We start from the raw sequence: 25,893 nt of genomic DNA on the forward strand, positions 1-25,893 counted from the left end.
ATACATTTTAAAGGATAACCTTAATATCATAAAGTATTTTTTAATCAGGCTCCTTTTCACAATAACATAGTTTATTATAGAATGTGTTTATTTATTTATTACTGACAAAGCCAGTTGCATGATTGCTTTTTTGCATATTTAGACAAAAAGAACAGCCACTTAGATCAGAATATTTTAGAAAAAGAACAATTTGAAATGAAAAGTGGTGGAATGAAAAAAAAACTGCAATAAACTCGTATTGTGAAAAGAAGCAGAATTAAATATTATTTCATATCAATGAGCTGATTTTAGTTTTTAAAAAATGTCCTAAGTTTTTGTTGTTGTTTTTTGGTTTCTGTTTATTCACACAATTACTTATCTTGTAATATCTTGTTTATTAAAGGGTGAAGCTTCCACTGCTTCTTTAGGATACAAGGTAGCATTATGTTTCTGCTCGATAAAGGCAAAATATAGAGGCAAACAGAAAAAAACAAATAATGCTTAGTTTTTTTATTATTAAATTTGTTATAAAGAAAGTCACTAATAGGGAAATTAAAAAACATTAGAAATATATCTTTAAAAAAATCTAATCCTGAGCTTAAAATTCAGTCACACCAGAGGTTTTATACCAGTTTTCACCATCAAAGTCTCTTATTATCTTCATGGTTACACTACAGAATATTTTTCTCTGCGTCATTTTCCACACAGCAGTGTTCACACGGTTCAGGGCTTTGGGGGAAGTAGATGTCGGCCTTGTGTTCGTCGTCGTGCTCGATGTGTTTCAGGTGGATGACCATGTGCAGGGCATAGGCCAGGACCAGCAGCAGGATGAGGGACGTGATGAGACCCATCAGGATGGCCGGCGTCAGGAATGTGGCGCAGACGCTCGCAGGAGAAAATTTACCGCCGGTGACATTGAACGCCTGAATCTGAGGAGCAGAGAGACATTTTGAAGATAATTAAGAGGACACATTCATGATTTGGTGGCTCAAAATCCAAGTTGATTGTCATTTGTCCTTAAGCAAGTATGCAGTGAAATAAATCCTCTCTGGAGTCAAGGTGCATGAGAAAAACTCAAAAAACCTAAAAACGTAAGCTACCTTAGAGATAAAAATCGAAACAAACTAGGGATGCACGATAATTATCGGCCCGATAATGAGACTTATGACGTCATACCGATAATTCTGATGATAACATTTTTGGCCGATAAATAGAAAAGATAATAATAAGCATAAATTGCTTTGATTTTGGCCGTTTTGCTCGTGGCTTTGCTCCGCCAGTACTACACTCACTGCATTATGCTGCGTGTCAAACTGCTGCGCTGCTAGATCAGTCCAAAACATATCGGTCAACATCGGTCGGCTGCAAGGTTTCCCCCATTGTTTCTTTTACTGTTTTTAACTCCTTCCCTGCCATTGAAAAGATTTTCCGTCAATCTGTGTTTTCACTGTAGTGTAGGGGACACTGTTACGGATGTTAAGCTGCTTTCAGCTGGTTGCAATATGAAATCTTCACCACTAGATGCAACTGAATGCCCCTAAATCTTAAACACATTGTTTCTTTTAGTTGATACGTTAACTTTTTATAAAACAGTTGCTTATTTACACATCAAGCAGTTATGCAACAACATTATATTTAATTTGGAGTCGTGTTTGTGTCACCTGATGAAAATAAATCCAGTATCTCTTTCAGCTCTGTCTTTAAACGTGAAATATCGTCTTTTTTTAGCTGCTTCACTCTGTTCACCAGCTCGACTCCACCAACTCTGTCAGGCTGCCGTCTGCAGCTGAGCAGTTAGGTACCTGGGTTCACGGGTACCTGGAAGTTGGTGAAGGTGATGGTCCAGCGGCGTGCGCGGTCGGTGCCTGGCAGCAGCAGGGCGCTGTAGCGCTGCAGGCTGCTGACATGGAGGCAGAGGTAGGAGGAGGAGGCCGGAGCGTACACATCGCTGGCGTTGAACACGGCCTCTTCAGAGGAGTTGTACAGCAGAGAGACGCTGTCCACCGAAAACCACCACTGACCTGACGACTCGTAGAAAGTGTTGGACAGCTGCAGTCTGACACAGAGGGACGAGAAGACATCGTCGGTCCAAATTTATATCAAATTTTAAACTTTCAGCCCTAAAGGTACCATGTGGAGTTTTTCATTTCCAGCGGCGTTGTGAGCAGTTTGTTGGGTTCTGTGTTCTTTGTGCCAGTGGAGACGCATCACTCCTCTGATCCATGACCTTAAACTGGACTCTTTCATCAGCCGAAATTTAAAAAACAGGATTAAGGACCTTTTGGACACTGAATGTTCAGTTTCTGAACGCTGCTATTTGACTGTTTAAAGTTTGTTGCTTAAGTTTAAATTTTTATGCAGTTTGTTACAACCTTTGATGTTGCGTTTTTTAGTCTACTGTGAAAATCTTTGTGCTGCTATTTGGTCAGGACTCCCTCGGAAAATACATTCTGAATGTCAATGAAACTATTCCTGGTAAATAAATAAGTTAAATAAAGTGATGCACCAATAGCAGCAGGGAAGAATAAGACTGCAATCTGGCAAACTTTGTTGAAAACAAGGCAGATTTCCAAATGATTGTGTGTAGATGATAACCTTAGATGTGCACATAACCAGACTTTAACCACAGTGTTGTAACTCCAAACTGCAAAACACAGCAAAACCACAATATTTTAAAGCAGCTCGGAAGTATTTCCCAATCTATATCTTTCAAAATGTAAAAAAAAGGGGAAAAAATTGCTTTGCAAATGTTTTCTAGAGAGAAAATGCATTCAACATTAGACCCCAAGGATACATATAGTGTGTTTTTGGTGATACAGAATCAACATAAACATTTTGTTTGTTTACACAAAAACTCCACAGGGCACCTTTTAATATGAACAATAAGAGGAAATTTACAGTTATGTCTGTATTTCCAGTGTTTGATGAGATATTTGTCTTGGTGAACGTTATATACAAAGTTACATTTTAGTGTGTGTTTGGCAGACAGAGTGACCGACCTGATCGACAGGCCTCTCAAATCCTCTACATCTCCAAATCTCATGACCAGCCTGAAGATAGAAAGAAAAACAGACAGAAGTGACTGATTTGGTAAAATTTAAGGACTTTTTTTTCATGAACATACTTCCTCAAACACACTTTGGACTCTATATTTTAATTATTAGAACAATTTTATTAGAAATGAGGGAGAACAACATTATCTGTGTCTGTTCAACCAACAAATGACCTTTATCCTCATCAGTGACTAACACTGGAAGTAGGTGAAGTCTAACCAGAAGTCGTTATTTTAAACCTAATATTGTAACGGGTTTATCATATTTTTATTTATCTATTAGGAAACTGTTTACAGAACAGCGTCGGATCATTTTTCATCACAAGATCTGAACGTACATATCAATAAGAGGATTTTCTTTCATCACAAGTACAGACATTTTATGTTTTACTCAGATGACACTCATACTCGTATAAAGTACACTATCTGTTCGGGATACAGCTAAATGTAAATAATTGATGTTTCCTGGTGGTTTTAAAGGATCGTGTGGGTTATTCTGGCAGACAGGTGTACATACGTGGCCTTGTCGTGGCGGCAGACGGACTGGCTGGTGTCGACAGGTTTCTGAGGAGAGAAGGCTCTCTCCGTCAGGTCCAGCTGCTTCTGCTTCTCGTAGCGGAGAGACAACTTCCTGGCCTGGAACAGGAGACACGGCTCCCCGTTGGACAACACCTGGTGGACGGAGACAACAGCATCATTGGACAACACCTGAGGCTCATGAAATAAAACTTCAGTATTAACTTTTCACAGTCACAAATACGCAAATAAAAGGTTTTTTAAAGGAATACTTCACCAACAAAATGACTTTTTGTAGATCAGTTAGTCGTGTTACGTTGAATTTGTGAAGAAAATGTGCTTATCAACAGCAAAACGATATCAAAATCTCTTCACAAGCTCTCACAATTTGTGCAGTATTATCCAAATGTTTTATTTATTTATTTTTTTAATCTAACCTTTATTTAACCAGGTTTGTCCCACTGAGATTTAAGAATCTCTTTTTCAAGGGAGACCTGGCCGAGACAGTCAGCAGTGAAAAACACAAAATTGCAGACAGAGACACAAAAGGAGACAAAATATAATTCACAAGTACTAAAATAAGCATTAAAAGAGAACTATCTATCAGTCGAATAACACGTGCATTTTTTTTGCCCTGCTTTGAAAAGTGCATAAATAAGTATCATTTTCAGTTCAGTTTGAAATAATAACATTTAAGCAAACATGTTGTTTTCTTCATAAATTCAAAGTAGCACAGCAGGACTTTTATATAGAAATGGTCATTTTCTGAATGCAGTATTCCTATAAAGCTGCTCTGTTTATGTGTTTTGTATTCATATGTGTGTTAACAATGATGTTACCACAAACTAGAATATAAATACAGACTAATATAATTCTTTTTTTTTTCTGAAAACATTTTTTTCCCAAAATCAGCAACATTTCAATTAAGTTCAACAATAAACCCAGTATATATCTGCCAATACCAAATTAAGGTTATCAGTTGTGAAATAATTAGTGATAATATTTCAGACAAAAACAGCTTTTTTATTTGTGACCATCACTGTTGTGGAGATAATAAAATTGAATCATATACAGGTGTAAAGGATAGATTGAAGCTAAATTACAAAAATAAGATTTAAGTGATGTAAGATTACACAGCAGCTGTTTCCCATGGCCGTGTGTTGGGACGCTGTTTTTATTTTTAAATTTTTTTTTATTTTCTCAGCCTGTTATTCTGTAAACGTTGGTTACAGTAGCTGGTTAAATTATCTGCAGACAACATCACCTTGAGGGGAGGGAAAGGAACCGAAGCTCCTGGCATCTGAAGTAACTTCCTCCGGGACACATCTGGAGACTGAAGAGGGGACACACACACACACACACACACACACACACACACATTTTGTGCATTTTGTGTTCTTCATACTCTATTTTTCATTTTATATTTTCATATTGCTTGTAGATATTTCTTATCTTATATCTTATTCTATTTAAAGTTACGATTTTTATTCTTTCTCTATGTTAATTGTTTTGCACCAAAACACCAAGTCAGATACCTTGTATGTGTAAAAGTACTCTGCAATAAAATCCTATTCTGATGTAAACACCAGCATCAACATAATAATAATAATAATAATAATAATAATAATAATAATAATAATAATGATAATAATAATATAACCTCCTTATCATGTCATCTTTTTTAAAATCTACTTCCTCTCTTTCAGTGTCAATACTGTCTTTACTTTTACTTATTCTCAATACAAAAATTGTGATTCAGCATTGAAGAAAAAAGTACTAGTACTTCTACTTGAAAACTGTTGTTTTTTTCTTTGAGTTTACCTGCAGTCGTCTGGACGGCTGGTCTGCTGGCACCAAAAGCTGCTCCGTCCACATCCCTCCATCACTCTGTGCCGTCCCTTCATCAGGATTAATTCTCTTGTTATATATGTATGTCACATGCAGACTATATGAGATATATTCTTAATTCAGCTTAGGCAAATAAACATTTTTGAAGCACAAGCCAAAAATGCAGGGTCACCTAAATAAAACATGAAAATAAATATAGATATATCTTAAAATATAGATCAAGAAAAGGTCACATTTTTAAGGCCTCATGATAGCAATTTTAATAATTTCCTCTTATTTTGGGGGCCATAATGTCCCTAATCATTCATTTAAGTCACCTCAGGCCAATATCATATAATCATAATAATAAAGTTAATTTATATAGCACTTATCAAGACCAATGTTACAAAGTGCTTTACACTTAAAATAAAAAAACACACATGCAGGAATTTAACAAAAAAAATACAAAGGAAAAACATAAGAACAACTCACAAGAAAAAATTTAAATAGCAAAAAAAAAGTATATATCTCTGATAGGTAGATGGTACTTACCATAGACTGTAGAGACAGCAGCACTGTGAACACAAGTGACAGTCAATAAATAATGTAAATAATGTATCATCATCATAATAATCATAATCATCATTTCTTTTTCGCCCACTTATAATCTCAAACACTCTTCTTATATATATATATATATATATATATATATATATATATATATATATATATATATATATATATATATTATTCTCCTTTATTATTCAGTATGTTAGTTTTTTTTGTATTTTTAGGGGACATATTTAATACGTTATCATATTTGGGGCTAAATGTTTGTTAGTAGTGCCTGCTGGTGTTTTCTTTTGAAGTCTACCTTTTCTGCAGTAGTTTTCCTTCTTTAGTGGCTTGATTTGTTTTTTATTAATCACCACAAAATACTATAGCTTAATTTGCAAAGAATTGTCTACAGCTCTTATTCAGTTATATATTCTTTCTTTCCTTATGTTTATTTTGTTTTTATTTTGTCTTCTGCATGTAGGCTATTATTATTATTATTATTGTTATTGTTATTATTATCATCATCATAATCATCATCATTATTATTATTATTATTATTATTATTACTGTCATTTCTGTTATAATTTTTTGTTTGTTTACTAACTACAAAAACTGGTCATGTACAGTAAGAGAAAAATGTGGAAAATATACAAGCTAATGTTAATTCCTACAGTTAAGTATTTTTAAAAAAGATTTAAGTAAATATTTATAGAAATAAAACCACAATGACCGTTGGATCAGGATTAAATGTCCTACAGCAAATCGACCTCAGTTTACACTTTTAAAACATACTAAAGAAACCAAATTATAAATACATTTTGTTATAGAAAGAAAATATATTGTACTACTTAAAGATAAAACAAAATTGTGTCCTAAAAAGCTGAATTAATAAAAAAATTCATATTCAGAGCTGAGAACTATCTATACTGGTAAAAATGATAGAAGCTATAATTTAACATAATGACAACATGTTTCGTCCCCCATAATAAATATGAATATAAAGATTAAATTTAGAGCAGAGGGACGACGACCAGGAGATGAACGATGAACCTGTGAGGTTTCAACTACCCAGAATGCATTCTGTTAGTCCAGTGACCCAGTCATCCTGACGCTGGATTAGCGTTTAAAATAACGAGCAGTGTGATCGTCTGGAACAGAGACGTCCTGTTACTGAGCGGACCCACTCTGACCCACATTACACACACACACACACCCACACACACACACACACACACACACACACACACACACACACACACACACACACACACACACTCCTGTGGTAGAAAACTGCTGCTTTAAAAAATCATGCAGCTCCTCCAAAGATGAAGCAGGATAAAGGATAATTGTAATTTCATTTTTTAAACTTTGTTTTAGAAAAATGACCAATAAATCTACCTTCTACCTTCAGCATTTATATAAAGATCGGTGAGCGTGCAGATCAACATGTCGAGAGGGAAACACAGCTTCCTCCCCATGCCTGTTTTAAGATCCTTAACAGAACATAACACTAAACAATATGTCTAAGCAATATCACCATCAGAGAAAATTGAAATGTGCGCAACGTGTACCAGTAAAAATGAAAAAAAGAAAGCCTTGTATGCATGGTTTGATGCGTCTTTTCTTTTCCTTTTTGAAATATATTTCTTATAGTAAGTTTTTAGAAGCATTTACCTTTTATTTATATATTTATGTTTGGCACTTTACTGTATTTTTACACTTCATAGGATTGCATCCAATTTCGTTATACATGTACAATCACAATAAAGTTATTCTGTTCTGTTCTGGATGTATCCATGTATCTCCAAAATCAAGAGAAGAGTGTTGTTTCCCTTCTGATGTTAGAGGGGGACCTGATACAATACATAATAATCAATCAGCCTTATCTAAATAAGCCGACTCTGTTCACTCTGCCCCTCAGTAAATGTAAAATAAACCTTTTTCACATTTTTCTCTACACATGCTGAATGTTTTATAAACCTGCTTTGTTTAGAACAAGAGACACCAAATCCCCCCCGACGCACTAACAGCCAAAAAATAGGTTTAGCTCCTCTTGTTTATTGAGTTGGAGCACAGGACTGTGGATTGTGGGATTGCACTGATTACATAATCGTACACACACACACACACACACACACACAAACAGGTCATGAAGGATGGAGTGGCTCTTAGCCAAAACGAGATTTTGCAGCTTCTCCAGCTTTCACCATCAGCAGCTGCACACTGTAAAAAATGACACGCCACAAACAGCTGCCTGCCTGCACATCCAGGGCCCCTCGACTTTGGAACGACCTGCCCGAGGAGATAAGGCTCGCCAAATCAGCGATTTCTTTAAATCACTTCTTTAAACCCACTTTGATAGACTTGCTTTTAGGGGATGTTGTCTTTTAATACCTCTGTTTTAATTAATCTATTTTATTTTATTTATTTATTTATTTTTATTCTTCTATTCTGCCCCCATCGCGTTTAATGCTGTCATTAGTACGATTATTTCTGTGCTTTCTGCTAATATTCTTTGAACTGTTTTCACTCTTATTGCCATGTTATTTTTGTAATTGTTTCTCTCTTTTGTCTGGCTTCAGTCCAGCATTATTGTTTGGCTCTTATAGTTATGTTACCTCTGCAAGAATCCCTTCTTGCTTCTGCTTTTTCTTTGTTTATCAAAGCACTTTGTAAACTCTGTTTTTAAAGGTGCTATATAAACAAAGTTATTGTTACTATTATTACTATCTAGCAGACACAAAGCAACATTATCATCCCACTTTTTGTTTGTCAACACTATCGAAAAGAACACAGATATTGAACGATTCTGCAAAAGCCCGAGTCATGCATTCATATTTGTTTTTAGTTCCAGTGCAAACGTCTCTACAATACTCACTCTGTACATACGCAACTACAGCACTTTTTTCACTGCATAAAAAACACAACACCAAGGTGAACGCACAAACTTTAGCCCCTTTACCAGATGCAATTACAGGCCACCATGTCATCATCGCCAAAGCAGCATTTGAACCTTGTTCAAAATTAGTCTGCACCAAGTTTAAAGGAGAGACTGAATAAGTACGAGATATAAAAAAGAGGTAAACACATGCAGTTTTCACTGGCCTCCATGCTGCTTTCTACTGTTCACAAAATGAGTCGATTGACTTTTTTTTCCATAGTCGATGTGACAGTTTGAGGACAAACAGATGCTGTATGCTGTAAAGCCCTTTGAGGCAAATTGTGATTTGTGATAATAGCTGTTATTAATAAAACTGATGTTTCTCCATGTTTAAAAAACCTGCGTGCACATGTAAATTTTGGTGGAGAAGGGGTATAGGAAATGGTTACGGTTTGAGAAAGATAAGAGATAGATAAAGTCAGACTAACTTGGTTTACTGAAGCTGCACTTAGAAAGAACAAGTTCATTCCACTTGTCATTTTTAAGTTGCAACAACTTCGCAAAATTATGTAAATACAGATAAATCTTGAGAAAACTTAGATATAAAGAAAGCATAAATTGATATTTATTATTATAATTACATTTTCAAGGCAATCGGTTTCCAATATTATTATTATCAGTAAGATCAAAAAAAAAAAAAAAAAAAACACTTAATGCAACAATAAAACAAATCCAGTCAATGAAGCAACCCTCCGGTCCTGGTGGAGCTGTAATCTCCGAGCTGACCGTGTCAAGAGTCAAAGATTAGAGAGTCACGAGAGAAACAACAAGCCTCAAGGTGAGACATCCTCACTGTGTCTCTCTGTGTGTGTCTGTGTGTCTCTGTGTGTGTCTACCTGTCAGCAGGCTGTCGGTCCACGCAGGTGGACGGCTGCAGACGGAGGACGAGGACAGAGAGGAGGAGGATGCAGCAGTGTTTCCATGGTGAAGCCATCGCAGTGATGACCAGAGTGTGATGCCGGCACACACACACACACACTCCCCCTCTCTCCCCCTCGTAATCTACTTTAATCAGCCCACCGTCTTTAAGCCCCCCTGACACAACCAGGATTCAGCCAATCAGAACGAGCGCAGGCAGACAGCCCCGCCCCTGCAGGTCCCACATTGTCTAATTTTCAATTCATATCACACAAAATAAATTTCATCTCAGCTGACGTCACACTGAAGATCGACTGACAAAGATACACTTGGTGGATTTAACCCCTTGAAACCTGGAGCCACATCAGTTTTATTGCGCTGCTTTCAGACGCCTTTAACTAGTATTTAAATCTTTGAATGCTGAGCTGACTGGTGGGGTTTCCTTTTTGAAAAATTGGTAAAAAAACAAAGAGCAACTTGGTAAAAGACATTCCACATATTGCAAAGAAATTAGTAGATTTATCAAATAATTCTTAAAAAGCTAGGGTAAAATGGGAAAAAACGATTATAATTATCATGATTATATAATTAAAATCATGTTACAGAATTATTATAATTTGAATTTTTACAAGATCTTGTTTGCCTTTTTTTAAAAAAAAAATCTTTTTTTGTTTTGTGTGTGTTATTTTTTTAAAACTAAATTTCAGGACTTTATAACTTGTTTCTAATCTGACAAGCATTCTCTTATGATGTGCTATTTAGTGTAGCTTTTTATTCTGTTTTGTAAGTGATGTGCTTTTTTTAGTTGTATTTTCTGTCTCTTATTGTCTTTTTTGCATCACTTCATATCATGTGCTATAGTGTGCATTATTTGTTTTGTGTGTAATTTTTTTTTCTCTTCTTCAAAAAAACCTTTATAGATTGCATGTAGGATTTCTTTTTAGAATAGATTTAAGATTCTTTTATTTGTTTTCAAATTTATTCATGGTTTGGGACCGGCCTACGTTGCAGACTCTGTCGTTCTATAATCCCTCATGAGCTCTCAGATTTTCTGCTTCTGGTTTTTAAGTACACACAATTATGCTTTTGTTAACTATGCTCCAAAACTATAGAATATCTTTCCAAATCTATAGGAGAAGTGGGCCTCGTGAACATTTTTAAGCAGCATCTGAAAACCTATTTATTTAGTCTGGCTTTTAATTAATGAAACTATTGTAATTATTATTTTACATCAATTCTCTTATTTTTACTGTTCCTACTTGTCTCTGTACTTTTTACTTTGACTTTTATATCTTGTTTGTCACTGATTGTCTAATCTTTTTTCCCCCTTTTTGTTTCTTTGAGCTGCATTTCTTGAATGAAAAGTGCTCTAAAAAATAAAGTTGTTTATTATTATTATCATTATCATTATTATTATTACTATCATCAATGTTATTTAGTCTCAAATGAGTAAAAGAAAGCTTAAAAGTTTGGAGTAAAACCTTTAATAATGTAAATTTATATATATGGAAGTTATCGAATATCACAATGTGGAAATAAAAGTATTTCGATCCATAGTTTTAAAAATGTTTTTGTTTTTATTTTGTTTAAATATTGCTATAATGTGTTAATTTCGATCAGGCATTCTCCGTGGCCACGCCCGGCCGGGGTCCTCAGAGTAGACATTGCCGCGGTGCATGCTGGCTCCTTCCTTTCCATCCCAGGCTCGTTTCAGCAATCATGGGTTCGTGTCAAACTTCATCCTAAAAACTCAGTTATTCTCTTCACTGCTGACATTTTTCTTATCGGTGTCGTATATTAACATCTTAAGAACCGTCTCGATGTGTTTGTGGACGGAAAACTACGGTGTTTATCAATAAAAGTGACCGTTTTTACGGCTCTATTTCCCCGCAACGTGGAGCGGCCATAACACGGCTCAGCGGCGTGTTAGCATCGTTAGCTTAGCATGACATACGTCTCTTTAACACCAAAAACTGTTGTTGATATTATAGTATTTAATTAAACAGCTGGTCCACTATTTAACTAAACTCACGCAGTTGTCATAAATTCACATTGGGCACATTTTGTTGAGTTTGTAAGAACAGTTAGCTTCATGCTAGCGCCGCTCGCAGATAACGAGGGTTAGCTTTGTTTAACTTGTTTCTGTTAAGTTAAAATAATTTTGACCGATTTTGGGGGAAAATAGCGATATATAAAGCTCTGACGGTGTTTTTTAAGGTTCGTGTTGTCCCTTAATGTTGTTAAATTATAAAATCAAACGCGTTTTAGCCATATTGTAACGTTACTAACCTGAAAATTATGACACTTGTGGGTTTTTATCTTAAATTGTCAGTTTGCAGCTGTTGTGAATTTGTACGAAATAATAGTCCTGTTTGATTGTGACAGATGATAGTTGGCAGTGTTGCTCCTCGTGTTTCTGTGTTCTCAGTTTGTTGTAGGACATTAAATTGTAGTCACAACGCTTAGTTGGCATCTTTACTCTTCCCTGATCTTTGTGTAAAGTGTAAAGTCTTGTGTGTCAAAGGACTTTAGGCTGATAAGTGAAAATTAGGTCTTAAAGAAAGCAGATAGTTTTCAATCACAGTCCAGGTGTCTGCATTTTACTCCCTATTCAGGAACTTGCTTGTGTGGACTTTTAGGTCTCTTTAAGTTTGAATTTAATAAATTCGAGCTGGAGAGCTGTAAAAAAAATTATCTTTTTTCTTCAAATTTCTGTAGGCAGTTTATGGAAATATGGTTACTAAAATAAACCTAAATGAAGTGGTTGGTGCTGTTTATTTGATGCACCAGCCCATCAAGTTGTTCTCCTTCACAGGATAGCGATGTTGATTTGATTTTACATTTAAACCACCAATCTGAGGATAACGTTAAGAAACTGGATTCACTCTAACATGGTTTCCTGCTGGTCTTTGTCTTCCAGGAAAGTGTCGTGGTCTGCGCACAGCCAGGAAGCTCCGTAACCATCGCCGTGAGCAGAAATGGCACGATAAACAGTACAAGAAGGCCCATCTGGGCACTGCCCTGAAGGCTAACCCCTTCGGAGGAGCCTCCCACGCCAAAGGCATCGTCCTTGAGAAAGTGTGAGTACCATGACGCTTACAGAACAGCAGACAAGCAAAGGTGGAGTGATGTCTCACTGCAAAACACTGGTGCGGATGCAAAGAGAGTTTACGTGCTATATTTAGGCTGTCGACCGCCTTGATGGTTTTGTTAAAAGTTTGCTAACTTGAAAGCTAAGAGTGTTTTTTTTCTGTTGAGTAATGCAATGATTTTTTTGTTAGTCCTATTTTGCCTGATGTTTCCTTATAGGTGATAAATTCAGGTTTCATGTTGAGTCTTTAAACGGTTTTGTGTTTTCTGTCTGCAGTGGTGTTGAGGCTAAGCAGCCCAACTCTGCCATCAGGAAGTGTGTGAGAGTTCAGCTCATCAAGAACGGCAAGAAGATCACCGCCTTCGTCCCCAACGACGGTTGCCTCAACTTCATCGAGGTATGCGCCCACCCGTTATACACTCTCGAATACGAGCCAAACAAGCAGTTGTAATGCAGTCAGTGATTTTCGCTGAATCTGCAGCAGAAACATCAAGCTAGAGAAAGATGTTTTCCCTAATTTCATTCCCTGCTTCAAAGCAGCCAGACATAAGTTTGATTTCTGACTTCAGAGCTTTCACAAAAATGTCTCGATGTAGTTTATTGTCTGTGTTGTGTGTCTACTGTTTCCAAAATTCCTTTAAGAGCTACAGCTGACTGACTCTGTGTTTAGTTTTTTGTATTCATATCGAGATTTGTTGACTGACCTGCGCTTCTCTCCGATGCTGCAGGAGAACGACGAGGTTCTGGTGGCAGGATTCGGACGTAAAGGTCACGCCGTCGGTGACATTCCTGGAGTTCGTTTTAAGGTGGTCAAGGTGGCCAACGTGTCCCTGCTGGCTCTCTACAAAGGCAAGAAGGAGAGACCCAGGTCATAAACAGTTGATGCAGAAAATAAAATAAACACATTTTCAAATACAGTTTTTGTTTTATGTTGTCTTTTGTCACTCGTAACTTTTAGAGGGACTTTAAAGCATGACAGTCAGGCCCAAACAGTTACCGATTGTACGTGCTGACTATCAGCAAACAGGGCTACACACACTGTAACAAGTTCTCTTCTTCAGTCATATGAGAAAATATATTTAATCCTTAGGGCCCACTTTAATATTACACACACTGGAATTAAAATGCGCCTTTTGAGAGAAAGCTTTAAAAAAATATACATTTATGTTATTACGTATTATTATGTATTGTCTGTTTTCATGCATATGGCATACATTTTGGCAAGACTGTATTTTGTTTAATCTTGTAATTTTCAGCTCAGCTCCTATAATAAGTCTCAAATACACTGTAAACAAAACAGTTCAAACAGCAACTTTTGAACCCTCAGCGGGCATCATTCTGGGCCTTTGCCTTGGAATCACTGACATACCCCAGACTGTGACAAAAAAGTGTTTTTTATCATCAAACATAGTGGCATCATGACAAAAATCTGGCATTTAAAGGGTTAAAGTTATGAAAATGAATGAATATTTGATATGAATGATTAGGACTGATGTTAAAAAATAAACTCAAAGTAAAAATTATATAAACGTATAATATTTTATACAGACGGATTTGAAAAGTGCATTTTGTTTGCAGAACAATATGAATTTGAGTATTTGACACTAAAAAAATATGTTGCTGCTAATCACTGACATAACCCAGACTGTAATAATCAAAATTAATAATAATCTACTTTGTATGTATTACATCTAAGATTATTCATTTCTTGTATTGTTTTTTGTTTTTCATCTAAAAACATAATGGCATCATGACATTTAAAGGGTTCTGAAAATTCATGAATATTTGATATTTATCATTAGGACTGATGCTGATTAAAAATAAACTCAATAAAATTAGAAGATAATATTTATGTATAATATTTTTTTAAGCTTGGCTTTGAACAGCGCATACTGGGTGCAGCTGTAAGGGTTAAACACGAAGACTTTGAGGCCGCGGAATTTGTCAGCTGCTCTACTTCCTGAGCCACAAACCTCAATAATCATCAGAGTAATCAGTGAAAATAACCCGCGTTTGCAGGCTGCTCCGTCTTTACTGACAGATTAAAGGTGGTGATTCACACTTTAATCCAGCTGCGGTCTCTCCTGCAGCGTCACGCTGACTGACTGCTGATCAGCTGATGATCTGGGGGGCAAATATAGTAAACTTTGCTGCAGGAGGTAAATATAGTCGCAGGTATCAGATCTCTTGTTCCCCTCAGCCAGAGTGCTGCAGCTAAACAGCTGAAACATGAAGATCTGGAGCTTTCATGAACCTCAACTTTTATCCCTGAAGAATTGACGTTTTAACGACAGTAATCAGACGCGTTAATGTTGTGGGTGAAGCACGCGGATTTGCGGACAGGCAGCTCTGATATTTAAAGACTGGTCTCGTTGACTGAACCTGTGCAGACACGCAGCTCTGGTTTCAGTCACAGGTCAGAGAGATCTCCTCCTGCAGCAACAACAACAGATCCTCTGAAAATCTGCAGGGACTGCGCAGACGAGCAGAGGGAACCACGACAACCAGCAAAACCACAAGGTAAAAAAACACAGTGACGTCCGTCAGAAACCTCCAGAGTCAAATCTATTTTCAGACACAAACAGTGGAATTTAACAAAGTGCGTTTACTCAAATACCTGAACTAAAGTGTAGATTTAAGGTACTTGTACTTCACCTGGGTGTGTACATTTTCTGCTATTTTAACTTCACAACATTTCAGAGGGAAATGCTGTTATTTTTACTCCATTACATTTATTTGATTAGTTACTCTGGAAATTCACAAGCTAGATCATCCAGATATCAGCTGCAATGTTAAAGTGATGAGTGTCAATAATTATAATTAGATAATATAAAACATATGATAATGGCCTATTGTGCATAATGAGTACTTTTATTATTGACATTTTAAGTATATTTTGATGCCAATTCTTTTGTACTTTCACTGAAGTAAAAAAATGTATAAAAATGTAAAAAATGTCATATTTTACTTAAAAGACTTGAATACGTCTTCCACCTCTGGAAACAAACAGAAAAGGAGAAATGTCCTCTTAATTTGTCTCGCTACTTATCACTTTACAGCCAATGTTTTTTTTTATTTCCCATACAGTATTTGTGAATTTTAACTCCAGTTTGGTTAAAGTTAGGTCATTTTGTTATTGTTTATAACACTGTCACAGCTTCCTCAGACTTGAACATTTCGTTCTGGTTTTCCTGGTTTAGTTCCAATTAAGGGAAAATGTAATCCCATTACATACAATGATTTTATGTAAATTTACAAAAATTAAAAAAAAAAAATCTGTATTTGAGAGCAGAGGTGAACAGGACAGCTGGATGGACATGGACGTTTTAATTGGACTATAATAACCGTAACCCACAGAAGACAATCCACAAACGTGTTCGATGATCCACAAATATCTCAAACACAAACATGTTTTATAACCACGTTTAAAATCTGGAACCAGAGTGGGAGCTGTCTGTTTTTGGACTTCAGCTCAGCTATCACACACAGTTTCAAAGCTCAGGTGTCCACATACTTATGCCCATCTGCTGTAAACGGTGTGTTACAGATCAAACATGAACTAACCGTGACCTGCTGATTAGACACAAGTTCAGTGAAATTGGCCTTTTTGCACAGGACCCTCTACGTGGACAACATGGAGATTGTGCGATGTGGGACGGAGGACGAGGACGATGAAGAAGACGCAGCGACTCAGTACATGATTCAACAGAGTCTGCTGGACAGCAACAAACAGAAGGAAACCCAGCGAGACTCCAAAACACCCGACAGCAGGAGGTCAGTGTGACAGACACAAAGGTCACGACATTTCTCTCAGATTCTCCGTTTGTTTGGTGAAATTCAGGCAGATCTGAGATCAGTCTAAAGGCTCAGTTATATAATCTGTTGGAAAAAAACACAAAACCAATATCTTTGTTACTTCTTTGAACTAATTCTAGCTTCTATTAATTTCTATCACATATTACTGCTGTTCTTGCTTAAAAATGTGTTTTATGCTTTTTATGGGCTTTTACAGTTTTGACTTTTCTTGTTTAATATTTCTTTTATATTTGTTTTATTTGTTTTCACCTCTGGCCTGCAACTTATTTCCAGAGTTATGGTATCCATCTGCTGTATAATGATTTCATTTTATTCTTCTTTATTTTATTTTATGTATTAAATAAATAAAGAAATATTTTCATTTTTATATATTCACATTTATATATGAACTTTGAGCTGCATTTTATGTATGTAAGGTGCTATACATATAAAGATTACTATTATTATTATTATTAATTAATCTTTATTCTAAAACAGATTATGAGGCTTCAATAAATAAAAAATCAGGATGTTCAGAGTTGAAATTATTTGCAATGGATTCAAAGTCTGTGTTTCAGATTTTGCAGCTACATCGACTTTTTGCAGCAGCATTATTTTCAGCAGCTGAAGCTCAGATGAAGTTTTCGGTTCAGTTCACAGAATTTTGTTTTGTTCAACATAATTCGTGATGTTTTTTGCTCACAGCTTCGGACCTGAATCTGCAGAAAGCAGCGCAATCTTCTCCGCTATAAGACAAGGTGAGGACACGAGGCCTGTGACCAGGTCAGAGCTTCGTGTGTCATTTACTGTGATTTTACCGGAAACCAAAATAAATTAAACTGTCAGACAGCCACATTTTAAGATATCTTTAAAAAATGTAATTACAAATTTAATGGCTCTTAAATCCAAACTGAAAATAAAGCCTACAAATCTGCTTTGTACGTCACTTTTTCTGTCCTTATTTTTTGTTTTATAATAGCGTCCCCTATTTTCTGCAATAATTCAGCGAAACTGATTTTCTTCCTTTTAATGCTAAAAGTCTATTAACTACACATTTAAAGGTACACTATGCATAAATTAGTAAATGTAGATTAAGCAGGGCTGTTCTGTATGAGTCTGCTTTTTAGGAAAATCCTGCAACGTCTACCAATTTGACGTTATTTTCTTTACTCCAAAAAGGTACTAAATGTGATTTCAGGTGGACTTTAAAATCTAGTTCACTCCGTTTCTTAGTGGGATATTTTCTTAATATATGTGGGGAACGAAAAAATTTTTTAATTTCTTGCGGTGGCCATCAAACTCTACATCTCCACCCTCAGAGAGTCTGAGACTTAATTCACCTGTCGGCAGTAATAATTCCATTATCTGTTCATTATTTTGAACTGTGTTTTGGGATTTTAGGTATAATAATTCTTTGTAACACTGTCTAACTGTTTAAAGAATTACTGCAATACTGGGAATCAATAAAGTATTTCTGATTTTAATATAAAATGGGAAAGGAGCTGAAATATTTGCTGTCACCGTCCCTCTGTCCCTGCAGGTAATCACAAGCTCCTGAAGCATCTTGGTGTCCAACAGCGAGACAAGTTTTCAGAGACAGACGGCCGAGGTTGGACTCCACTCCATGAAGCAGCAACTCAGAGAAACCAAACCATCCTGGAAATCACGTTCGAAGGTTTTAATCTGCTTCTGCAATCACTCTGTGCAGCTTCACAGCAACATGAAACCCCAGAAATGAAACTGAAGTTTGTCAGTCAAACAGTGAGGGGGGTCCTGTGCTCCAGTTTCAGGCCCAGACTCTGTGGAGAGTCGGACTCTGCAGGGTCAGACTCCTCTCTTTCTGGCGGTAGAAGCAGGTCTGATGGAAAACACCTCCTTCCTCCTCCAACATGGAGCTCAGCCGGACACCCAGGACCACGAGCAGGACTCTCCGCTGCTTCTAGGTACGCTGACCGAAACCTCGCTGCCTCAAAATCTCACTGCCTCAAAACCTCGCTGCCTCAAAGCGTCACTGCCTCAAAACCTCACTGCCTCAAAACCTCACTGCCTCAAAACACCTCAAAACCTCACTGCCTCAAAACCTCACTGCCTCAAAGCGTCACTGCCTCAAAACCTCACTGCCTCAAAACACCTCAAAACCTCACTGCCTCAAAACCTCACTGCCTCAAAGCGTCACTGCCTCAAAACCTCACTGCCTCAAAGCGTCACTGCCTCAAAACACCTCAAAACCTCACTGCCTCAAAACCTCACTGCCTCAAAACACCTCAAAACCTCACTGCCTCAAAACCTCACTGCCTCAACACGCCTCAAAACCTCACTGCCTCAAAGCGTCACTGCCTCAAAACCTCACTGCCTCAAAACCTCGCTGCCTCGAAACCTCGCTGCCTCGAAACCTCACTGCCTCGAAACCTCACTGCCTCAAAACCTTGCTGCCTCAAAACCTCACTGCCACAAAACACCTCAAAACCTCACTGCCTCAAAGCGTCACGGCCTCAAAACACCTCAAAACCTCGCTGCCTCAAAACCTCACTGCCACAAAACACCTCAAAACCTCACTGCCTCAAAACCTCGCTGCCTCAAAACCTCACTGCCACAAAGCGTTGCTGCCTCAAAATGTCGCTGCCTCAAAACCTGTCACGTCGTTTTGTTTCCTGTTCTCACGGTTTGGTCTGAATTCTAGTTTTTCAGTCCCGAGCAGATAAAAGCATATTTTCACTGACTGGTTTCTGCTTTTAGGGTTCCTACACATTGTTGTGGTCACAATTTCAAAACTTTTCCATGACTTTTGAGGACCCCAAATCTTTTTTTTTTTCTTGCCCCACTTGTTTGGCATTTTTCAAATATATAAGATTCAAACTTTACTCAAAAATAATTCCAGCATCCCACGTGATGTGTTTAAGGATCGTCGGAAATGTGAAAATCCAACGATAGTTTCTGTATTTACTGTTTCTGGCTGTGATAAATGGTGTCAATTTTTAAAGAGAACATGCTTTTCAAAAATCTAAAAAAACAAACAAAAAATTGCTTGTTGCTTTGTTAAAAAAAGTTAACAAAATTTCTTTTGAAAACTGCCTTTAAAAAAAACAGAAAACATGCCTTCAAAACCTTTTTTCTTAAAAATTAAGTAAATTCAAAGTGAAAAATAAAATCTCCAATTATATTTAAGTTCTCTAAAAAAAAAATTAAGAAAAAAAGGCCCATTTTAAAAAGGTTTCTATAAAACTCGGCAAAATTTTTTGAAAAAGATGAAAAAAATCGTAAAAAAAATATGCCTTCCAAACCTGCGGGTCCAAAATGTTGTCACACATCAGCGCTTACTGGAGATACGTTACAACGTCGGCTACAGAAAATTAATTCCCCATTAAGTTACATCAATGTAATTTACTACACACATTTTCCATTTGCAAAAACTTTCAATGACTTTTCCTAGTTCCATGACTTTCCCAGGCATTGAAAATGTGATTGTGAAATTCCATGACTTTTCCAGGTTTTCCATGACCGTGGGAACCCTCTGCTCAGTATATCTCAATGTGAAAAGAAAGCTTTAATGTGGGCTGCCTCTTTTCATAAAATCTAGTTTCAGTTTGGCTCCTTCCCTCCGCAGCGATCCGCTCAGAGCGCTCTGACCTGATCGAGCTGCTGCTCCGTCGGGGCTCCAGGGTGAACCAGGAGGGCTGCTACGGGCGCCGCCCCCTCCACGAGGCCTCGCGGCTGGGTAAAGCGGCGCTGGTGAATCTGCTGCTGGATGCCGGAGCGCAGCCGGACCCTCCCAGCCACTACGGCCTCACGCCGCTCGCACTGGCGGCTCAGGCGGGACACCTGGAGGTGGTGGAGACTCTGCTGAGGAGAGGTGAGAGAGCAGGGGTGTCACCACAGCATCACCCTCAGTGTTCACATCTATACTGACATTATCTCAAATTAACAATAAAAAATAATCTAGATCTAAGAAGGTGGAAAGAGTCTCAAATGACGTCCCACAGTTGGGGTAAAGCACAGCACGGTTAAATCTGGTTTGCAGTTTCCAGACAATCAGCCTTGACCTTGAGTCAGTGTTTAGTTTGTCTGTTCTGGGCTACCGTAAAGAGGACCCGCTCCCTATGTAGATATAAACGGTGAATTCTGAGGTACGGAAAACACAGCGGTACTTATTTTGAGGTGATTATACACTAAAGAAAACATACTTATTTATTATAGTCCATTTCTGCCAATATATCCCCCTAAATTCTTTACAGCGGACCTTCAACTTCTGCTGACAGATAAATGCATCACTCTTGCTCGTCCGGTGTAAAAACGCGTCGTTAAATTCTGTTGATTTGAGTCTTTGATACATGAAGTCGGTATTTTCAAGCTAACTTTTTAAAAAAAGTGATTCCCCTCTCCATGTTTGTCCTTCAGGAGCGGACGTCCAGTCCCAGGCGCAGGACGAGGCCTCCATCTTGTACGAGGCGTCTTCGTGTGGAGATCCAGCCGTCATCAGTCTGTTGCTGGAATTTGGCGCCGACGCCAACATTGCCAAAATCACAGGACACATGCCGATCCACCGCGTCGCACATCGAGGACACCTCGAGTAAATGTTAAACTTTCCTCATTTTTCATTGGCTCGTCAGTTTGGTTTTAGTCTGCTTAGTACTTAAAAACAACAACACCAGGTACAGTGTGTGTGTGTGTGTGTGTGTGTGTGTGTGTGTGTGTGTGTGTGTGTGTGTGTGTGTATTCAGAGCTCTGAAGCTGTTGATTCCAGTCACCTCAAAGGCAGAAGTAAAGGACAGCGGGATGAGTCCTCTACACGCTGCTGCTGCAGGAGGACACACACACTGCATCAAGGTGAGTGAGTGAGTGAGAAAATGAGTGAGTGTAACTGTGTGTGTGTGTGTGTGTGTGTGTGTGTGAGACTCTGTGTGTGTGTGTGTGTGTGTGAGACTGTGTGTGTGAGTGAGTCCTTATTCTGAAATAAGCCATTAATAATATATATAATATATAATAAGTTCTTTTGACACTTATACTTTCGTACTTTTATTGTTTTTGTCTTTTCAAACACACAAAAGTTCAACAGTAACTGAATGTTCCTCCTCCCCAACTCCCATCAGACCTTGCTGGATGCCGGTTATGACCCCAACTACATGCTCGAATCCTGGGTTCGCCGTAGCTATGACGATGAGAGGAGGTCAGCGCTGTTCTTTGCCGTTTTAAATAACGATGTGCCGTCAGCTAAAATGCTGCTGGAGGCCGGGGCCATGCCAAACCAAGACCCCATCAAGTGTCTGCAGGTAGGTGTGTGTGTGTGTGTGTGTGTGTGTGTGTGTGTGTGTGTGTGTGTGTGTGTGTGTGTGTGTGTGTGTGTGTGAGTAAAGCAAACAAAATCCTCAAACTTAATAATCAAAGGAACAGATTAGTGCTGAAGTCTGGATTCGGTTATCTTAGCTTAGCATAAAGACTGGGTGCAGGGGGAACTGTTAGCCTGGCTCTGTTTACAGTTTTAAGATACAGATATCAGCTCCTCTAAATCTCTCCTGATGCATCTTGTTTCTATAGTCTGTAAAAAGCAGAACCGTTTTATTTGCTGGAGCTACTTTTTGACAAACACCAGTTGATGCAGTGACTTTAATGTGACTTCTGAAGACCTGTTCTCATGGTGAGGTTTGGTACATTTGTGCCTCTAAAGACACCAAAACAAAAACCTCAGCTGCTGATGTAGATTTTTATACATATTTGTGTGAGGAAATCAACAATCTATGTGTAAATTCAAAATCTGTAAATATAAAACACCTTCCACAAATACATTGAAAAGAAATTTGTTTGTTTTTTAAAATATAAAACAGTAAATCTGCAAACATTCCATAAAGAGAAAAGAGACTCAGAGCAAATACAAATTCACAAGCGCAGAATTCAGTTACATGAATAAAAACTGGATTCACAAATATCTGAAAGTTGCACACGTTAATAATAATAATAATTATTATTATTAACTGTTAGTTATTTGCATGTATTCAAAGATTTTTGTTTAATTTGTAGAATTTGTCTATGTAATTGCAGAGTCATTTTATACTTGCAAAATAGTTTTTTTTTGTATATGTGAAAAGTGTTGTTTATTTACAGATTGCTTGTTAACACACAGATTGTAGATCTCCTCACACAAATAACATTGAGATAAATCTATCTATTCCACATTTTTGACTTGACATTTTTTAAATAAATATTGCCACATTTATTGTTTAATACTATTAAAGGTTTATTCTATTTTGTGGCTCTCCTATGACTCCACAGCCAAGAAAGACACATTGTCTTGCAAAAGGGAAAAATATTTTTTTAGTTAAAAAAATACAATAAAAACTTCTAAAAAGGTAAAAAAAATCTGCACTGGGCTCACTGACCATACTTGGCATCAGAAGCTACAGCTGCAGCTGCTGCACAGAAGTACTTGGTAGAATAATACGGTCTGCACCACTTTGTTAAACGCCTCCAGAAAACCCTAGTTGCTGATCCAGTTGACTTTGTCTTTTTAAGGTTGCACTGCGTGTGGGCAACTATGAGTTGATTAACCTGTTGCTGAGGTATGGAGCCAACGTCAACTATTTCTGCAAAGTAAACACAACACACTTCCCCTCAGCCCTGCAGTACGCCCTCAAAGACGAGGTAAACTGCTGCTCTTATTATTATTACAAAAATGTCTTCATAAAACTATGTTTAAAGTCAAAGATAGAACCAGTTTTACTAACTTTACTGATATTTTTTCTGTGTGTGTGTGTGTGTGTGTGTGTGTGTGTGTCAGGTGATGCTCAGGATGCTGTGTAACTATGGTTATGATGCAGGGCGCTGCTTTGACTGTCCCTATGGCAACGGCTCCCACATCCCTGAGGACTACGAGGGATGGAGCAACTCTGTGATCAAAGACACCACCGTAATGAACTAATGAGCTCAGAGTGTTAAACTGAACTACAGAGCCGAGATCAGCGAACATCAGGATAAACATCTGTCTGAACGCCCCCTAAATGTGCCAAAAAACCAAAACTAGGAGCTAAAAAGTCCCCTCTTACATTACATTCAGACTTTACATGGTGCAGCTTACAGTATCTTGTCTGTACTCTGACGGATGTCTCTATATTTACTGTGTTATATTCAGTTTTAGAAGATCCCTTTCATGAACTGCAAAGTTTAAAAGTTTCAACCTAAAAGAAAACTCAGAGGCTCTCCAAAGTTCCTCAAAGGAATAGTTCACCCAAAAACTATATAAATTGTACTCGATACTCACCTCTCAAGGCTCGCCATGGTCCCAGAAGAAGTTTTCCACAAACAGCATGCAAGCAGAGCACCTGAAAAAAAGCATATTACTGCAATCAGACTTTGAGGTTTAATGAAATGCAGCAAAAAATGATTATAAAACATCCCCAAAAATTATTTGTAGCAAGGGTGTAGGTGTTGTTTTAAATTTAGGGGGGCATAAATGGGTCTGCCAGAAAAAGGAAGGAAGGAAATGGAATTTGAAATGCTTTGCAATAGATCAGCGATTCTTGAGAATTGAAAAAAATCACGATCTACAAAAATAAATGAAATAAAATAAAAATAATTATCTGAATACTATTTCAATTTTGGGGTTAAAAGATTATTTTTTAAAGGATTTTATGTATTAAATAAAAATGATTCATAAAATGATTTAATCTGCATTCATTATTTTCAACATCAAAACCTGTCCTATGCCAGATCTTGAAATAAACAGTGTTTGAGACATTTTAAATGTAAAAATAACTGTACATACTGCACATAACTTTGAAACAATGCAGTGTTATAATCATATTTTTTTTTAAAATATATTTTCCCAAGTATAACTGAAAAATAACATTCACAAACCCCCGACCAAAAATAAAAAAAATAAATAAAAAAAAATAATTTAAAAAATAATATTCATTAAAAAATAAAATAATAATACAAAGGCCCCCAATTTCTTAAGAATGAGTAATATAGGCTACAAGACACTTGGATATTGTTGCACAGAAATTTTCTGACATTTTTAAAAAACTTTTTGTCTCTCATTCGGACTCTGGAAGTCTGTTTGCACTGATATGCTTGCACATTTTATTTTGCGCCTTTAAGATTAAGACTCAATGAACTCCGAAACTTCTACAGTCGTGAATTTCTCGTACACAGGTTACTGAACTTTCTGTCACTGCGCTGTTTACCCAAAATCTCCACATAATCAGTGTGAAATCACGTCTCTGCAGCAGCTGCTCGTGTTTTTGTCAGTCACTGATGAGCTCGTGCTGTCAGAAATTGCGCGGGAAGGTGTGGGTTTAAACACGCAGGTGTAAAGTGAAGCTCGTGCAGACTTACCTTCACGTGTGTAAACTGTTGTGTTTCTGTCAAAGCAGTTTTGTGAGGTGATCTCCGTCTCCTGGTTGAAGCACCTGGCGGGTCACGTGGTTCGCATCCTGCTGGATTACCTGGATCACGTGACCTTGTGCTCCAAACTGAAGGCGGCTGTGATGGAGCATCAGCAGTGGCCTGAGATCTGCAGGCTGCAGGGTACATTTCACATGTTTGTCTCAAAGCTCTGACTGAAGTCTTCATCCGTCCGTCCTCTCCATGTTTCCTCCTCTTCCTCCGCAGAAAACGCGCGCTGTCTGCAGCACCTCTGCCGGCTGAAGATCCGCCGGTGTCTCGGTCGCCTCCGTCTCCGGTCACCTGTCTTCATGAGCTTCATGCCGTTACCGGAGCGACTGAAGGACTACATCCTGTACCGGGAGTACGACCTGTACGGCCGGCAGAGGAGCACGCCGGGCTGACGCCGGAGGACAAACTTTAAATAATGTAGTTAAAAAAAACAAAGGCAGACTTTCAGATTCACACTTACAAGTCACTTTTTCGGTCTGTTATTTGTTTTTTAACAACATCCACCCATTCAGAAGTTTTTACTGTATTTTTCTATTAAAGTTTTCCCTTCCTGAAAGACAGTGTGTTTTTATTGGCTGTGGAGTCATAAAAGTGCCATTAAAAATAAATAAATCTTTTTAAAAAATAAAAATAAATATAAAAAAATAAAATATAATAAATCTTAATTTTTTTAAATGATTTTTTTAGACGTTTTAAGATCAATTTTAGTCAAATATAAGTGCAATAAAAATAGGACAGTGCTCAGATATAGCGTTTTTTATTATTGCCACCAAAAAAAACCCGATGCTATATCGTAGTGCTGTCCTATTTTGACTGCTTTGATATCCATTTTGAGGATTCAGCACCCAGTTTCAACAAGTTAAATTGTGAGTGAGCGCGTTGTGTTTGATG

General features: G+C 37.5%; 3 protein-coding genes and 1 long non-coding RNA gene across 6 annotated transcripts; 2 read left to right on the plus strand and 2 right to left on the minus strand.

The window, feature by feature from the left end:
* Window positions 1-112: 112 nt before the first annotated feature.
* On the minus strand, window positions 113-13,665 carry atp6ap1la (ATPase H+ transporting accessory protein 1 like a). Of its 2 annotated transcripts, none has more exons than XM_042497101.2 (8): window positions 13,527-13,665; window positions 5,927-5,949; window positions 5,369-5,445; window positions 4,812-4,880; window positions 3,549-3,703; window positions 2,979-3,029; window positions 1,798-2,035; window positions 113-908 (listed from the first exon to the last, which is right to left on the minus strand). In XM_042497101.2, exons 3-8 carry the CDS (start codon window positions 5,420-5,422, stop codon window positions 651-653), a joined length of 825 nt encoding a protein of 274 aa, XP_042353035.2. In that variant the 5' UTR covers window positions 5,423-5,445; window positions 5,927-5,949; window positions 13,527-13,665; the 3' UTR covers window positions 113-650. The 2 variants fall into 2 exon arrangements, with proteins under 2 accessions (XP_042353035.2, XP_087925953.1); XM_088069827.1 differs by lacking the exon at window positions 13,527-13,665 and adding an exon at window positions 9,710-9,846.
* Window positions 11,307-13,739, plus strand: rps23 (ribosomal protein S23). Its single transcript, XM_042497113.2, has 4 exons — window positions 11,307-11,454; window positions 12,652-12,811; window positions 13,099-13,219; window positions 13,551-13,739. The coding sequence occupies exons 1-4, from the start codon at window positions 11,451-11,453 to the stop codon at window positions 13,695-13,697; spliced, it is 432 nt and encodes a 143-aa protein (XP_042353047.1). The 5' UTR covers window positions 11,307-11,450; the 3' UTR covers window positions 13,698-13,739.
* A 1,208-nt stretch (window positions 13,740-14,947) lies between these two features.
* On the plus strand, window positions 14,948-25,558 carry asb14a (ankyrin repeat and SOCS box containing 14a). Of its 2 annotated transcripts, none has more exons than XM_088069862.1 (13): window positions 14,948-15,342; window positions 16,438-16,596; window positions 17,323-17,375; window positions 18,158-18,292; window positions 18,402-18,560; window positions 20,222-20,467; window positions 21,013-21,184; window positions 21,336-21,441; window positions 21,705-21,884; window positions 23,122-23,250; window positions 23,387-23,515; window positions 24,978-25,134; window positions 25,219-25,558. In XM_088069862.1, the coding sequence occupies exons 2-13, from the start codon at window positions 16,457-16,459 to the stop codon at window positions 25,392-25,394; spliced, it is 1,782 nt and encodes a 593-aa protein (XP_087925988.1). In that variant the 5' UTR covers window positions 14,948-15,342; window positions 16,438-16,456; the 3' UTR covers window positions 25,395-25,558. The 2 variants fall into 2 exon arrangements, with proteins under 2 accessions (XP_087925988.1, XP_087925991.1); XM_088069865.1 differs by having other exon boundaries at window positions 14,950-15,342; window positions 24,981-25,134.
* LOC148190275 (uncharacterized) lies at window positions 16,573-25,092 on the minus strand. The gene is made up of 4 exons (XR_015774958.1): window positions 24,943-25,092; window positions 23,867-23,927; window positions 20,245-20,457; window positions 16,573-16,701 (listed from the first exon to the last, which is right to left on the minus strand). It is a non-coding gene; the product is annotated as an uncharacterized LOC148190275 (long non-coding RNA).
* Window positions 25,559-25,893: the final 335 nt, after the last annotated feature.

This window comes from Plectropomus leopardus, chromosome 2 (genome assembly GCF_026936395.1).
Source record: "Plectropomus leopardus strain MGB_pleo_1.0 chromosome 2, ASM2693639v1, whole genome shotgun sequence".
Taxonomy (NCBI): Eukaryota; Metazoa; Chordata; class Actinopteri; order Perciformes; family Serranidae; genus Plectropomus; species Plectropomus leopardus.